The sequence below is a fragment of the Boleophthalmus pectinirostris genome, unplaced genomic scaffold (genome assembly GCF_026225935.1).
Source record: "Boleophthalmus pectinirostris isolate CB_2022bp ecotype Guang Dong unplaced genomic scaffold, ASM2622593v1 HiC_scaffold_4, whole genome shotgun sequence".
In the NCBI taxonomy this organism is placed as follows: Eukaryota; Metazoa; Chordata; class Actinopteri; order Gobiiformes; family Gobiidae; genus Boleophthalmus; species Boleophthalmus pectinirostris.
This window is the reverse complement of record NW_026571353.1, coordinates 40,925,712-40,943,306: the sequence shown is the minus strand read 5'-3', so window position 1 is coordinate 40,943,306 and position 17,595 is coordinate 40,925,712. Positions and strand designations below refer to the sequence as shown.

Genomic DNA, 17,595 nt, shown 5'->3' with positions numbered 1-17,595 from the left:
AGAATACACACATGGACCTGGTTTAGACCTGGTTTAGACCTGGTTTAGACCTGGTTTAGTCCCATTTTTAGACCTGGATTAGTCCTTTCTTAGACCTGATTTAGTCCTGTTTTTAGCCAGGTTTAGTCCTGTTGTAGATTTGATTTAGTCCTGTTTTCGACCCGCTGTAGTCCTGATTTAGACCCATTTTAGTCCTGATTTAGTCCCGTTTTAGACCTGAATTAATCTTGTTGTAGACTTGGTTTAGTCCTGTTTTAGACCTATTTTAGTCCTGTTTTAGACCTGGTATAATCCTGTTTTAGACTAGGTTTAGTCCTGTTTTAGACCAGAATAAGTCCTGTTTTAGACCTGGTTTAATCCCTTTTTAGGCCTAGTTTAGTCCATTGTTAGACCTGGTTTAGTCCTGTTTTAAACCTTGTTTATGCCCATTTAGACCTTGTTTTGTCCTGTTGTAGACCTGGTTTAGTCCAGTTTTAGACTTGGTTTTGTTCTATTTTAAACCTGGTTTAATCCTGTTATAGACCTGGTTTAGTCCTGTTTAAGACAAGATAAGAAACAAGACTGTGTAACTTTCTTTAGGTTTAGTCCATTTTTAGACATGGTTTTGTCCCGTTTTAAACCTCGTTTAGTCTCGTTTCAGTCCTGTTTTAGACCTGATTTAGTCCCTTTTTAGACCATGTTTAGTCCTGTTTGAGACGAGAAACGAGACTGGGTCCATGAGAACGAGACTTGTAAATAAATGTTGTGCTTCAGTTCACAGTTTTGGCCTCAACATTTAGGATTTACTTTATTTAATATTTTTCGTGTCATTGTGTCTTTTTTGGTTCAACAGCTTCTTAAGAAATTCAACCTTCAAACCATTTCTAACCCTTTTTTAACCCTCACGATGTATTTTTTCTGACGTGTGCTCGATCTTGTGGTGATTTTGTCTCACGAGATCTTGTCCCATCCCTCGTCTCTCCCCTCCTTTTCCCATAAACCCGCCTCGTACCTCTTGAAGAGCGGCCCGGTCCTCCAGATGTTGGTGTTCCCCACGCAGCCTCTAGGGGGCTCTGTGATGTTCTCCTTCTCGAACAGCTCCTGCAGCGACTGGGCCACGACCCCGACGGCGTCCGCGATGTGAGCCGACTCGTTCTTGCCGTTGATCAGCTGCAGTCCCAACAGACCTGAGAGAGACAGGGGCGTCAGGCGGCTGCGGCAGGGGCGGGCAGGCGCTGGGGACGGACTAAGACCTGGTTAGGATCGAGTTCGACCCAAGTAAGTCTGACTCAAACTGGATTAACGAGACTTTTCAAGATCTGACGCTGAATATCTGTTGGTAGAACTTTGTAATAACTTCACCTCATTAACCTTAAGAAAGTTCATGTTGGTCTTCTGATAATTTATGTGATTAGGTTCTTTTTTCAGACCAAGAGTTTGTTTTCAGACCTGAAACTGTGAGGTCTGAAAACAATCTCTTGGTCTGAAAAAACAACCTAATAACATGAAGAAAGATCTGATTCTAAATGAACAAATAATCGATTAAAGAAGACATATTGTGCTTGTTTTTGGACATTTCCCCCTCGGCCCAAAAAGGATTTTTCCCACAGAGTCAATGTAAACACAAGCTGCTCGTGTTCGGCTCACGGGGCACATAAACTTTCAAAAAATGTCAGATTTTGTGGCGATTTTTACCTATTTTAAGGTCCTGTTTACATTTGTGGGTAAAAACGACAAAATATTTTATCGGAAGTGTCTTTCGTTTAGACGGTGACGATGTTTTTGGGGCTTAAAAATGCAAAAATTTGAAACTCCAGAGTGGAAAAGTTGAATACGCTCCATCATAGTGTTTCCATCTACACTGCCCAAGACGCAAAACTCTGGTCAGATCTGCTCAGGTCATGTACGAGTTTACGTCACATACATACGGTAAACAGAAACCTGGCATGCATACAATCGAATTCCACACACTTTTGCGTCACCGTATGCACACAGATTTACTCCAGAACACGCTTGTTTAAACACGAAATAAAAAGTGAAGATGCGACGTCACTTTTGCGTCGTTCCTACTGTCACCATATAAACGTAAACTGAAATCTTAAACTTTTTTTTTTACTCAAAATCCGTCTGTTGTCTTAAAAAACAGCTTTTTAATTTTTAATCGTGAACTTCAGCTACGCTCTATGCCCTCTCACTGTGATTGGTCGAAGTGATCATGTGATACCGCATTCCCCGCGCGCTCATGTGCATTTGTGTTGCCCGCGGGAAAAAAAAAGCACTACTGCGCTTGTTCAACGAGCAGGGAGGCACTGGAAGCACCTCACCGGGCTGAAGGCGAATCTGAGACCTGAACCACTGAGCTCGACCCAGTGACTTGAATGGACGGATATGTTTAGATCCCGGTGCTCATGCCGTGGGCTCAGAGCGACGAGGCTCAGAGCGACGAGGCTCAGAGCGACGAGGCTCAGAGCGACGAGGCTCAGAGCGACGAGGCTCAGGCTTTGACGATTTAAAAAGGTTTCTAAGGCTGCGTTCAGACTGCAGCCTGAAGTTCCCAAATCCAATTTTTTGGCCTCTATGTTCCTGTATCTGATCTTTTAATGTCAGTCTGAACGACACAGATCCGATTTTTTCAAATGTGACCCAGGACACTTGGATATGTGCTCCTGAAACTGATACATATCTGATCTTTTGACATGTGACTTCAGTGTGAACGGTTCAATCCACCTACACGTTATCAACAAGACACAAACGTCACTATTCTGCGCTGAAGTAGGAGAAAATTGTTAATGAACTCCATGTGTCACTGAAGTGAAGCACATCCACTCACCACAAAACACCACGACCAAAAACCTCGTCCTTCTCCTTCTCAATCTCCTCCTTAAAACAAGTAAGTCGTTCATGTTCTGGCTCCGGTACAAGAGGAACTTTAAAATCTCCAGGTGCTCGATGCTGCGTCCATGTTTGGACAACTTCTGTAAACACAGAGACGCTCGCTGCGGTTGACGTCGTCGTGTCTCCAGTGTCACATGTGGGACACTTTTGGACCGTTTAATGTTCACACTGGAGTCACATACAAGTCACATTTAACTGGAAATGTGAACGACCTCGAAAAAACATCAGATTTCACAAAAAAATCGGAATTGAGCGTTAAGCCCTGCAGTCTGAACGGAGACTAAGAATCCTACAAAATCCGACCTTTGTGAAAGCCAGATGCCCTGTCAGAACACGGACAGGTTGAATTCCCAAAATGCATTTCGCTCTGTGGGAGAATTCCTTCTGGGCCCAAACTCCCGGAGCTGCAGAACCTGGAGCGACCACTAGTCTGTCTGTTTTTATCATAGATCCATCAAAGCTGCACATCACGCAAACAGCTGATTTATTTTTCACTTGTTCCAAAATGTCTACAAAATGGTATTGAATCCTACGTGTTTAACGATTTAGAAAATAATATTGGAGAATGAACGAAAAACGTCAAAGTGGGCGAGCACCAATGAAAACCAGTTTGAAAACAAGAGAATAAAGACGACTCAGACATCTATAACATGGCTTAAATCTCTCTCATTTTGCACAATATGTCTGCTTTAAGAATAATTCAGCCCAAGAAACTACAAAATAAACTCCAAAATCCTTAAAAAGTTGTGACTAAGGCTGAATAATTCTTAATAAACTGTTAATAAACTATTTGTTCATTGTGACATAAGTCTTTAATGCTTTATTCAAGGAGCACGGTGTAACTTTTCCGTTGAGGGTCCGTCACCTGCTTGTTTCTATGGATACGTCATTTCTCTGTCGGGAATGTTCCCCAGTGTGACTTTAAACAGCTCGATTTTACATTTACTCAATCACAGGTGGATTTAGAGCTCAAAAAATCGCTAAAAAGGTTTAATGTCACACTGTGGAACATCCCAGACAAACCGATAACATCTCCACGGAGAAAAGCGTATGACGCACGCTCCAACAGAAAAGTTACACAATGCAGCTTTAAGGTTAATTAAAGGTGTAGTTATTAAAAAGTGTCAAATCTAAATCTGACTAAAACTAGAGCAAACGGACGGAACAATACTTTAGAAACACTAAAAAAGCTCCAATTAACTTATGTTTATTACATCTAGTTAGGACTCAAACTCAAGTGTTACCAAAACGATTTAAGAAGATTTGATCCTGATTTGAGTCTCCAGCTTTGACTTTTCAAGCACAACAATCTGACAATAGATTTTAAAGTTCAATAAAAACATATTCTACTGACAGACTGTTTACCGGACGAGTCAAAGATGCTCAAACCGAAACTCAAATCTTCTTAATTCAAGTAATTTCTGACTGATTTTGCAAACTATACTTCAAATAAACTAAAATAAATGTCTGTTCTGAGGCCTGTCTGCGCTGAAACATCTCCCTCGACGGAAGTTCTCGAAGAAGACTTGAATTCTGAATAGTTGTTTGAGTAGTTTTGACCACTTTAGGAGAATCTGACCTTGGTATTTGACGTGCAAAAAGACATTACTGACTGCGATGTTTCGGTTTCTTTTCAGTCGGAGTGTTTATTCATGTGCCACGGCGGATTGGACTCGCGATCAGTCTGAAGCGGAGACTTTCTGAACGTGAACACGAGGAGGAGGAGGAGCTTTCTGACGCTGAAGAACAAGTCCACAAATCAAACTAAAGCTTTAACGGATTTGACTCCTGCCTCCACAGACGCTCAGAGCAACAGAGGATCCTCGTGAGTTTGTGAATCCACCGCACCGTGCGAAGGAACGCAACGAGATAACTCTGCTGCAAAGAGTAAAAATAATCTGAAGTCTCAACAGAATGTGGCCGTCACTGGAAAATGTAAAATGGGGGAGGTACAAACCCGAGGAACACCGACTGAATATATTAAAACTACTTTAATACATGGAGGGGCACCAACATGTTTTGAGCGGCAAGATGGTCTTCGTCGGGGCATGTCATGTAATACAGGTATTAAGGGTCCCTCTGTATAAGAAGGGGGACTGGAGGGTGTGTTCCAACTCCAGAGGAATCACACTCCTCAGTCTTCCCGGTAAGGTCTATGCCAGGGACTGCAGAGGAGAATCTGGCCTGGGATCCAGGAGGAGCAGTGTGGTTTTGGTCCTGGCCGTGGAACACTGGACCAGCTCTACCATCTCCATCAGGACGCTCGAGGGTTCGTGGGAGTTTGCCCAACCAGTCCACATGTGTTTTGTGGATCTGGAGAAGGCGTTTGCTAAGGGAACAAGACCCCGAGATACTTTGACTCTTCCACTTGAGGCAGGGACTCTCCACCCGCCAGGAGAGGACAAGAAACGTTTTTCTGGTTGAGAACCACGGCCTTGGAGTAAGTCAGACCTGTTCCTGGTGCATGTTGGACTCAACCAGGACGGCCCGTCACCGGTTCTGTTCATTGTTTTCTCGGTGCAATCAGGGGTCGCAGGGAGTCCGGTTTGGGGACCACAGGATCATCTCTGCTGTTCACAGATGAAGTTGTCCTGTCGTCTTCATCGGACCAGGACCTGCAGCTCTGGGGCAGTTTGACCCGAGTGTGAAGTGTCTGGGATGAAGTTCGGCTCCTCCAAATCCGACGTCGTGGTTCTCGAGCGGAAAAAGGCGTCTTGTCGTCTCCGGGCGGGTGGAGAGTCTCTGCCTCAAGTGGAGGAGTTTAAGTCTGTCGGGGTCTTGTTCTGGAGTGAGGGGAGGACGGAGCGTGAGATTGACAGGTGGACAGGTGCAGCGTCTGCAGTGATGTGGTCGCTGTATGGGACCGTTGTGGTGAAGAGGAGCTGAGGCTGGATTTAGCGTCAGTCTCTGTTCCTCCCCTCACCTCCGGTCATGAGCTCTGGGTCATACAGATACAAGTGACACAGTGAGTTTCCTCCGCAGGGTGTCTGGGCGTCTCCCTTAGAGATAGAATGAGGTTCACTGGAGAGACTATGTTTCTGGGCTGGCCTGGGAACGTCTCGGTGTCCCCCTGGAGGAAGTGTCTGTGGAGAGGGAAGTCTGGGCTTCCCTGCTCAGACCCGACCCCAAATAAACCAGAAGAACACTGATGGATGGATGTTATATTCAGTCGGTGTGTCTCGGGTTTGTACAAGTTCCAGTGAGGGAAAGATTCTGTTTCCAAATTTAACTCTGAACAGAACACCTGCACTGCTATTTTTATTTTTTTTTTTTTTTTTACTTTTTTATGACCCAGTGAAGCGCTCTCTCTTTCTTTCATTCTTTCTTTGCTCTTTATCTGATCATCTGAAAGCAGTCGGTAATTTCTTAAAACAAATCATGTCAGTCTAATAAATAAATCAATCTAAACTAGTCAAAACTGCTGCGTTTACTGTTCCAAATCCAAGTCGGCTCATTTCAGAAACATCTGCGGTCTCTTTCTCTCTGTCCTGGTTTAAATAAGTCTTCATAATTAAAACCCGACTCCATTAAAATCCGACTTAATTACAAATCAATTCAGGCTTAATAAATGAGTTCAGTGGAAGTCTCCGGGGAAATGTGCTCAGAGCAAGGCATGCTGGGAGATCCTCAGCTGTTAGTCTCAGGACCAGAGACCGAGACCGGAGTCCAGACCGGGATTAAACCACAGTCCAGTCCGGGGCCAGGTTCAGGACCGGGTCTAGTCCGGTCTAGGCCTCACCGAGAGGGTCTGAACTGCAGCAGAAAGAGTCTCTGCCGTCCTCAGCTCACACAGCACCACCGTTTGCACCGTTAGCATCACGAAACTTTTATCTACAGAGTCTTGAAGTGTCCCTCGACTCTTTACGTCTTTTATTATCGTTAAAAAAAGATTGCAGTTGTTTAAAGCGAACAAGGTCATGAAGACGGATCTATTATCGCGTTCTCTTGAGCTCTGGACTCGTGGAAAACCAACCTCCATCTCGAGAAAGTACGATGAGGTTACGAAATCAAATTGAGGTTCCGAAACACAAGCTCGGGTCAGTTTGGTTCAGACCAAGACTGAGAATAAATGCATCATGAATCTCGGACTTCAGACTTCTCGGACAATTCATACTGGGAAGGATTTTCCGACAAAGTGAGCATCAAACCTCCATGTTTGTTTTCCCAGTGGGACGTGTCTATTGTCAAAGTCGATCTTTTCAAGTCTTTTGAACCTTATCGCATTTATTTCTGGTTCTGATATTGTCATATTTTAGTTTGGGGATTCGGACATTGTAATTGTGTGGTTGTTGGATCCTAACAGCGGAAAACGACTTGAGAAATTTGTTTGTGAACTTCATAAATGCAAAAGTGAATCAGATGTGTGTGACTCAAACCTCCGTCTCTTCCCAACGGAATTGAAAAATAGTGAAAGGTGAAGGTGATGGGCAGGATTGATCCACAGGAAGAACCAAAAAGGAAACATTTGTCTGACTAAGAAATCATCCCGAGTTTACAGAGAACATTTTGTAGCGACGATAAAACAAAATCCCGATCTCTCGCTCAACCTTGTTTACGAATTTAAAAAGTCAACACCAAAGTGAAAGGCTCCAACTGTTCACCAAGAAACACCTTCCACTGCAAAGAGACCAAGACGTGATGTTTCTGTAAAACCACAAGAACAAGAAAGTGCAGCTCAGTCTGTTTGTCTTCTGCTCTTCTCCATTAACAAACGGGATTTTGTTTTGTCGTCGCTCCACATACAAAATGTTCTCTGTAAACTCGGGATGATTTCTTAGTCAGACAAATGTTTCCTTTTTGGTTCTTCCTGTGGATCAATCCTGCCCATCACCTTCACCTTTCACTATTTTTCAATTCTGTTGGGAAACAGTTTGAACGGAGGTTTGAGTCACACACATCTGATTCACTTTTGCATTTATGGAGTTTGCAAACTTTCCAAAGCCGATTTCTCAAGTCGTTTTCCACTGTTAGGATCCAACAACCACACAATTACGATGTCCGAATCCCAAATCCCAAAGGTTTCCTTTTTGGTCCTTCCTGTGGATCAATCCTGCCGAGACTTAAACTTTAAATTAAATATTGGAAATAAAGGTTGACATGTTTTTTTGTTTGTTTGTTTGTTTTTTGGACACTAAAACTGAAAAATTAAATAAACTGTTTTCTCATTTCATTTTTTTCGTTCTTAATTGAAATTGAAAAGAACAAACGGTACACGGATCGTCCTCCTCAGAACTCGTGCTGTTTTTCTTTCAGATTTCGCCCTGAAGACTCCAGATCTCACTGAACGACAAACGCACCAGAGTAAAAGTCACTCAAACCTCGCAGCTGCAAACTCGCCGTCTCTTCTCCGCCGTTTATGCTAAAAGGCGCTAACGGCGGAACACGGCTAAAAGGTAACATACGCTAACGGAAGCTTTTTTATTTATTCATTATTATTATTTATTTATTTATATATATATATTTTAATATAAAAAATATATATTATTATTTTTATTAATTTATTTATTTTTTATTATTCTTTTTTAAAATTATTTATTTATTTTTGCTAACAGAAGCTCGTGATGCTAACAGAGCGAGCGTGTGGTGTTTTATGAAACTGAGCCACATCAGAGACTGTTCCTCTGAAGGTCAAAGGTCACGCAGAGTCTCCAGGCTCAAGAACAGCTTCAGAACAAACCCAAGACTTTACCGTTCGCAGCTCATTTACCTCCTCTTCAGAGTTAGGGTGACCAGACGTCTCTGTTTCCCCGGGAAAGTCCCAGTTTTGTGTTTTGAGTCCCCTGTCCCAGCAGATTTATACAAAACCACTGATTTGTCCAAGTTTTAAGACAAGAAATGTCCCAGGTGTTTCTATTTTTGACCAATTTGATCCCACGATACGATATTATCACGGTATGAATCTCACGGTACGATATTTATTGAGATATCGTGGGAAAGTTCTCACGATTAGAGATGTAACGTTATCCAAATCTCTCTGTACGATATTTTCACGATATACATCTCACGGTACGATATTAATGCGATATTTTGTGGAGACTAAACAGCTAAAACTGTTAATACACGACTTTTTTCCTCTTAAAACGCCTTGACAAAACTTAATCCAAAGAACTAAGACTTAAAAGTGTTAGAACTGTTATTTCTTCTTGTCGTCTGCACTGAAATGGAGCAAAGGATCATGGTCTATGTAGTTCCTCTGTCTTTTTTAAGTTATTGTTGCACCATAACTCTTCATTTAAACAAAAATATATTTTGTGATGGTCCACGATATTATTGTGAGAACTTTGACGATACGATATCACGATATTTCCATTACTGTTACATCTCTACTAAAGAGAGACATAAAATACAGAAAAGCTGCTTAAAAACGACCAAAACACAAAGAAAACGTGACTAAACTGACTCATGTTCATCAGTCATCAGAGTGCAGAACAATTCCCCTTAATTATTATGAGCTTGTTTCAATTTTATTTTTACCAACCACAGTGGCGGAGTCAGCAATTTAGGGGCCCTGGGCGAACTTGAGTTTTGGGGCCCTCACTTTATTATTTTTTCTCTTGTGATTCTTATCATTTAAAAGTAAACTACTTTCATTTAATGTTATATTGAGAGAAAATCTAATTGCTCTGAGGCCTCGGTCATCAGTGACACTGAGGGAAATTGTTCGGGGGCCCCTCCAGGTTTGGGGGCCCTAAGCAGCCGCCTACTTTTGCCTAATAGTAGCGCCGTCCCTGACCAGCTAATACAAATCGGGAGTCCTAGTTTTGGAGTTTGAAAATCTGAAAATCTGGTCACCCTCTTCAAACTAAACCTTTCTAAACCTCTTCAGAAGAGTTGGGTCATCTTTAAGAGCTTAGGCAACTTAAAAAACATGAAAAAAAAAAAAAAAAAAAAAACAATATAAGTAATAAGTAATTTCTCTCAAATCTCTCTGCAAATTAACCTACAGGTATGAATAAAGTAAAACAGCTGTCACTTAGTATTTCTGAAGTTACTGTTTTGAGGGAAACTCTGCGGTGAAGTCTGGGTTTCCTCCGAAGCTTTTCTCCAGCGCGTCCTCAGACTGAACAGCTGAGAGTCACCGCGCGCAAATAATCAGTCATTTTTAAACAGAGATTCAGCTTTGGTTTAAATATGACTTGTTATTTTGGCGGTGACGTTTTGGTGGAGGTCAGAACTGAGACAGACGGGGGCGGGGCACACAGCCAGAGACTCGAGAAGTACAAAACCACGTTCCAAGAGCCGTAAATTTACTCCAAACAAAAAGCAGAATGTGACTTTTCTTGTTTTTGACGTCCAATCTGACAAAAAAATAATAATAATAATGTGCAAAAAATTGGAGAAAGCAACACAAAATCAACTAAAAAAAAAATAAATTCTGGGCTGCGTCTCTGGCTGAGTGAACCACGCAGGTCCCGTTGTGGGCGGGGCTTCTCTTAACCAATGGGGACACAGCGTCAGGCAGGAAACAGTAAACAGGAAGCAGGAAGCAGCGGCGGCGTCTTACCAGATTCGCTCAGACACGAGTCACGTTTACCGGCGACTACGGCTACACCCCGAATCCCGCCCGAAACCAGACCCCCCAAAAACCCTCACCCGGACCCGAATCCCCAAACAAAACCCACGTCTGAAAACTCTCTGAGGCCCCGGAGCCACGTCACAGTTTTTTTGTTTTTGTTTTGGGCCTGATATTCTCCACATAAACGAGGCCTGAGCCACTAAAGCAGCTTTGACATCGGCGAAAATCTGTCACACACAAGCAGGTAAGTACAAACCTCATTTCTCCCGTTCAGACTTGAACCGTCAGAGTCTTCGAGGTTCCGTATTTTCCGTCATTAAATGGTCTGTTTTCAAACTTTTTTCACAAATAAACCGCGTTGGACTTTAAACGAAACAACAGTTGGATTGGTGAGTGGGACTTTGTTTGTTTGGCGAGTTCACAGTGACTCTGGGCTAAAACCAGGATTAACCAAGACTAAACCAGGATTTAACCAGGACCGAATCTAGATCTAAAGTAGGTCTAAACCCGGACTAAAATCAGGACTAAAACTAGGTCTAAACCAGGTCTACACCAGGACTAAACCAGGACTAAAACAGGACTAAAACCAGGACTGGACCAGGTCTAAACCAGGACTAAAACTAGGACTAAACCAGAACTAAACCAGGACTAAAACCAGGACTGGACCAGGTCTAAACCAGGACTAAACCAGGACTAAACCAGGACTAAACCAGGTCTAAACCCAGGTCTAAAACCAGGACTAAATCAGGACTAAAACAGGTCTAAACGAGGTCTAAATCAAGTCTAAACCAGGACTAAATCAGGAGTAAACCAGGTCTAAAACCAGGATTAAAATTAGAACTAAACCAGAACTAAACTAGGACTAAAACCAGGACTAAAACCAGGACTAAATCAGGTCTAAACCAGAACTAAAAAAGGACTAAATCAGGTCTAAACCAGAAGTAAACCAGGACTAAATCAGGACTAAAACCAGGACTAAATCAGGTCTAAACCAGGATTAAACCAGGACTAAACCAGGACTAAAACCAGGACTAAATCAGGACTAAAACCACGACAAAACCAGGTCTAAAACCAGGTCTAAACCAGAACTAAACCAGAACTAAACCAGGACTAAAACCAGGACTAAATCAGGTCTAAACTGGGACTAAACCAGAACTAAACCAGAACTAAACCAGGACTAAATCAGGTCTAAACTGGGACTAAACCAGACTAAACCAGAACTAAACCGGGACTAAACCAGAACTAAACCAGGACTAAATCAGGTCTAAACTGGGACTAAACCAGAACTAAACCAGGACAAAACCAGGACTAAATCAGGTCTAAACTGGGACTAAACCAGAACTAAACCAGGACAAAACCAGGACTAAACCAGGACCAAAACCAGAACTAAAACCAGGTTTATGTGGAGAATTTTAATAAACTGCAACATATTTTTTTGGAAAACATCTACAGGCTCCACCCACTAAACCACAAGCCCCTCCCCTCTCCCATAAGCCCCTCCCCCTCCCCGGTAAGCCCCTCCCCCTGAGCACAGCGGCGGAGGACACACACTAAAATGAAACAAACAAAAAGATGTTAGACACAGAGTTAAGCCACAGTTACAACAAGCAGAAGAAGAAGAAGAAGAAGAAGAATAGAAACGGTTGGAACCTTTAAACGCTCGCCGGCGCCACCTCCAGGGTTTAAACGTTCAACCGCACAACAGTAAAACCAGAGAGGAACACACGGGGACGCTAACCACAAGCTAACCAGAAGCTAACGGCTAACCAGGATTAGCTTCGATTGAGTTTAATGGAAGCAGCGCTGTTTCCATCCAGCCCCGAGTTAAACAGTTTAGGATTTTTTTTTTTTGGGGGGGGGGGGTTAATTTCAGAAGAATTTTATCTATTTTGGGGGTTTACAAAATTCTCTCGTCTCAGCTTTGTTAACAGAAAAGCGTTTTGTTTGTTAATTGTTCGGTTTGAGACGCCGTTTGGTCACGTTTTCGTACAAAATAAAGAAAATTGTGAACGTTTACAGAACTCGAGACGTTTGGACCTGACCTGAAGTTTGGGAGTTTGAGCCTCGCTGTCGTCCTCAAACTGCAAGGCCGACATTCCGACATTTTGATATGTCGCTATTCAGATTGACTAAACCAGGACTAAACTAGAACTAAAACCAGGACTAAAACCAGGACTAAACTAGAACTAAAACCAGGTCTAAACCAGGACTAAAGTAAGACTAAACCAGGACTAAAATCAGGTCTAAACCAGGACTAAAACCAAGACTATACCAGGTCTAAACCAAGACTAAACAAGGTCTAAAACAGTTCTAAAATCAGGTCTAAACCAGGGCCAAAATCAGGACTAAGACCAGATCTAAACCAGGTCTAAAACAGGATTTAACCAGGACTAAAACCAGGTCTAAACTTGAACTAAAACCAGTACTAAACCAGGACTAAAATCAGGACTAAACCAGGACTAAAACGAGGACTAAATTAGAACTAAACTACAAGTAAAACCAGAACTAAACCAGAACTAAAAATAGAACTAAACCAGGACTTAAAGCAGGACTAAAACCAGGTCTAAACCAGGACTTAAACCAGAACTAAAATCAGGACTAAGACACAACTAAAACCAGGACTAAACCAGGATTTAACCAGGAGTAAACCATGACACATGCACCACGTTTCCTTCGCCACCAGTCCGTGAAAATATGATCCCAAACAGAGCGCCGCCGCAATTTAAGAATAATTCCCTCATGTGTCAGAACGACGGAATGTTGAAAAAAAAATCTAAAGTGCCGCCACTCATAAAAAACGGAAATACCGCCGACAATTAGACATAAAATTTGGATTTACTCTGGATTACCCATTTTAACATTTTAGTTTTTAAGATTTCATCAATTTTTAGTATGTATCTACTGTAATTCTCTCTATTTTTAGTTTAATTTGTCGTCTAAATATATTTTTTTTCTGAACGGCAATACATTTTTGGTTGGTTTAATACTATCGATTGAAAACAGCTCTTTATTTTTCAGTTATAATTATATGAAAATTAAGTCTAACTGCTAATAACTTTGTATTTTAGGCTCTAATTGGCTCTATTATGTGATCTCGTGTTCTAATCTGATCTAATCTAGTCGTGTTTTGCTTTTAATTGTCAAACACGAATTAAAAATATCAAGTTTAAAGCTGTAAAATGCGACTCTCGGTTTCCGGCCTGTGCACACGGAGCTGTATTTGTGTTTTTAAAGTTAAATCTCGTGTTTCTGGTGGCGTTTGTTGTGTTTCTTGTTCAGATTGTTGAGTTACTGCTGGATGGGATCAGTCCGCACACACACTGGTTTACACTGGTCCAGACCGGTTCACACCGGTTTGGCTGCGTTCTCACCGTCTGGCGCCTCCGGAAGGGCTTTTCCCGTCATTTCCCTCTCGCCCACGAGCCACACGTAGCCGGCGCCCGTCATGTTCAGCTGCCGCGCCGCTTTGTACACCGCCGCCGCCTCGTCCTCGCTGCAAACACAGACACGGTGACGACAGAGAAGGAACGACAACATGTTTTATTTACGTTTCTTTACACACAAACTCACATCATAATTAGAATTTTTTTTTTACACTGTTTTTACATTTGAGTTTTAAACAGAGTTCTTAAGCCGTGTTCAGAGTGTTGACTTCTTTGAGTCACTCGCTTCATTCGTTCGTCCTGGTCGCTCGAGTTTGGGAATTTGGTCCCACGAGTAAATCTATTTTAGTTGCTCCAGAAGAATCAACTGCAGCGGCACAGTGTCCTCTGCATCTGTTGTTTTTATTTGGAAAAACTGAGGATTTGGACGACATCGAGTGGGCTGACCAGACCAGGACCTGACCGGGACTGAGACCAAGACCAGACTGGGACTGAGACCTAGACCAGGACCAGACCGGGGCTGAGACTGGGACCGGGACCAGACCAGGACTAAGACCTGAACTAGAATGAGACTGAGATTGAGACCAGACCTGGACTGAGACCGGGACCAGACCGGGACCAGAATAAAGCAGAGGGGACAGAGTCTGGTGCAGGTCCTGCTCTGTGGAGTTTATTTCGGTCTCTGTCTCGTGCTGGTGTTGTTAAATATCGTCTTGTTTCTGGCGGGATCAGTGAGTGTGTCCTGAACTGAACTGTCTCAGTTTTATACGTCACTGTCAGAACACCGATCCTGATCGTTTGATGTGACGCGAATATTCGCAGAAAAGTGCAATATTTTGAACTTTGTTGAATTTCGTGAGCCCCTCACTTTTGGGAATTTGCAACACCAGTTTTGCAGATTCACGCCGATTTGCACCTTTATTAACGCGTCACCGCGCCTTTACATAGAGTTAACATGTAAAGTGTTCGTCGTGGTCACGTCATTTGCGTTCAGTCTGAACTGTGTTCGTTTATCTGTCCGTCTCAGACATGACGTCCTTCATCTGCACTTCAACCATTTTATTATGTTTTGTGTGTCCAACTTGGAGAAAAAGGTGGACGCTAAACCAGAAAACTGTTGTTGCTTCAGCCTCAGCCGAGTACCAACGTCCAGGAAGAATTCAGTATAAACAGTATAATGCAGTACAACAGTGAAGTGAAAGTGACTTTTGGCATGTTAGCAGGACATGGGAAGCTTTGAACACATTTTTCATGACTTTACACTTACAACATGTGTGAGTTTCTGGTGTGGTCGTACCTTGCGGACAGGATGATGACCCGGGCCTCCAGGTCTTTGGCCTCGAGCAGCAGAGCCGTCAGGTTGGTGTCCTGGCTGAAGAGCAGCACCTTCTCTGCCTGATCCACAGCACAGCAATACAACACAACAGTCATAGAACAGGCTCCGTTAGCGCTGGCATCACAGGCCACGCCCACTTCCTCCCTTAGACCCCGCCCCCAGCGTCAGCCGCGACCATGCTGCCTCCCGCCGCAGAGAGGGCCAAAAAAACACGCCGCTCAAATCAAAGAAACAAAGCCCAAAAAAGGAGAGGGAGGTGGTGGCAACATGCAACGGGCGCTGTCAATCAAACCAACGACCAATCAGGGACGTGCATTAGGGGCAAGGGGGAGGGGCCTAAAAGGAAGGCAGTGTCCGCAGATCCAAACCGCAGTCTGTAACATGCAGCCGCCATAGACAGAAGTCCCGCCTCCGTCAGAGCGGCGCCGATGCCGGGGGGCGTGGCCAGGAGCGGCGGCGCGCGGCGTGAACCATCGAGTCACAGAGACTTTACACGAGCAGAAATCTGAGGTCCGACAGTGGAAAATTACAAAGTAAACGTAGAAAAGTACATAAGTAAATATTTTAGGTTTCTGTACTTTTTACTTTTACTTCACTACATTTGAGAGCATTTGTACTTTCTACTTCAGTACATTTTGTGAAACCTGCTGAAAAGGCGAGCAAACAAAAATATACAAATAAAAACAGCTAAAAAAAAAAAAAATACTGATAAAATTGTTTCTACTGCTCAAATTTCAGCACAAATCTGTATTAAAAATATCAAAATCACTACAGTTGAAGCCCAAAAGACCTCAGAATATGCTTGAAATACTTTTAATTTTTACTCTTTAAGTTTAATTTTCAAACGCCACTTCAACCTTTTATTTAAATCGATTTTTTCATGTGATACTTTTACTTTATTTTGTATATTTTTTTGTATATTTTGCTTCAGGATCTGTACTTTCACTTAACAAGTTTGACATGAACTTGTTGTTATCCTTCAGATTTTCATATCGTTTTGGAAATATTCTTGACATTTTGATTTTGTTTGACAATAAATCCAGCAGGAAATTCAATCTAACATCTCAAATTTTAATATTTTTTAATTTAGTTTCTGTTTTTGCTTCATTTATAGACGTACGTGTGAATTATTGATGTCAAATGAATCAACACCAAGACAATAATCCACACTGACACTAGTACAAAAAAATAAACAAAAAACTACATATTCAACTGAAAAATCATATAATTACAATTTTGGATCTATTTATTCACAACTACTATAGTTGTAATAATAAAAACCTATTATTTTATGTTTAAAATTCACTTGTACCGTCTAAAAAAATCATCTACATCAGGCATGTCCAAAATATGGCCCATGTACGCAGAAAATGTTTTCTTGGCCCTCAGGCTTCCAGGAGACTTGGCCCAAATTACTTTGCATCAATTACCTTTTTATTGCAAGTTTTTTGCAAATCTACCTGGGTAAAGCCAATATTTAATATTTAGTGTGTGGTTTTATGGATCTTAACGTGAATAAAGACGGAAGATGGTTCAATCTAACGTGTTAAACATGCACAGATTTGAATTATTTACTGTATTGAGCTCCAGTCTACGACCCTCGATCGGCCTCTGCTTCGTCTGTGTTTAGAGATGTGGCTCTTGATGAAAAATGTTTGGACACTCCTGATCTAGAAACTTCATAAAATTAAATTAACCACACTCATATTTGCTCGTTTAAGTGAAGTTTACGACCCAAACGCGACTGTAGATGCAGAACTTCCTACGTCAACATCAAAACTTCACATTTATTCATATTTCTTTAAACTCTAGCTCCTCTTTTCGATTTCTCGGACCTCACATTCCTCCAGTCGTGTCTCTGTGACGCGCTCACGCCCCTCGCCTCAGCTCCCGGTCGCGCCGCCGCCACAAACTCCGTCGGCCGGGTCCAAAGGAGGCGGGGCTTACCTGTCTATGAAAAAGGAGGTAGGAAGAAGGAAACAGGAAGTAGGGAGGGGGTTCAGGAAATGGCAGGGGGACGTCTCCTGTGAGCGACCCATTCCCGATGCAGGAAACCAATGGAACCAAAGCAAAAAGGAGGGATGTGTCCGTCATGTGTCCGGTGGGCGGGACTAACGCGGCGTCTGCGCTACGATTGGGCGACGTGCAGCTCATGGAGCATGCAGAGGGTATACCTTGGGGGTCCTCCTGAAGTCAAAGTGCTGTAGGTCCATTTGCTCAAAGTTCCTGTTTTTAGTCTGATGTGTGTGGCACAGAGAAAATACGACAGAGATATGCACAGAGTCAGAACACACATGAACTGGGCACGCTCAGAACAGCAGGGTCAGACGGGGTCACACAGAGGTCACACAGAGGTCACACAGAGGTCACACAGAGGTCACACAGAGGTTAGACAGAGGTTAGACAGAGCACATATAAGACAGACTCAGCTCAGACCGGGTTAGACAAACACGCCGTTACTACTTTCTTTTTTAATACTTCTCGCT

The 17,595-nt window shown here is 42.7% G+C and overlaps 1 protein-coding gene across 1 annotated transcript in view; it reads right to left on the bottom strand.

Annotated features, from left to right (window-relative positions):
- grin1b (glutamate receptor, ionotropic, N-methyl D-aspartate 1b) overlaps positions 1-17,595 on the bottom strand; it is a 110,681-nt gene that overhangs the window by 59,991 nt on the left and 33,095 nt on the right. The window contains exons 5-7 of the mRNA XM_055161875.1: positions 15,071-15,168; positions 13,762-13,883; positions 992-1,166 (exon numbers count right to left, since the gene is read on the bottom strand). Of these exons, the coding sequence (XP_055017850.1) occupies positions 992-1,166; positions 13,762-13,883; positions 15,071-15,168 (395 nt within the window). The remainder of the gene's footprint in view (positions 1-991; positions 1,167-13,761; positions 13,884-15,070; positions 15,169-17,595) is intronic.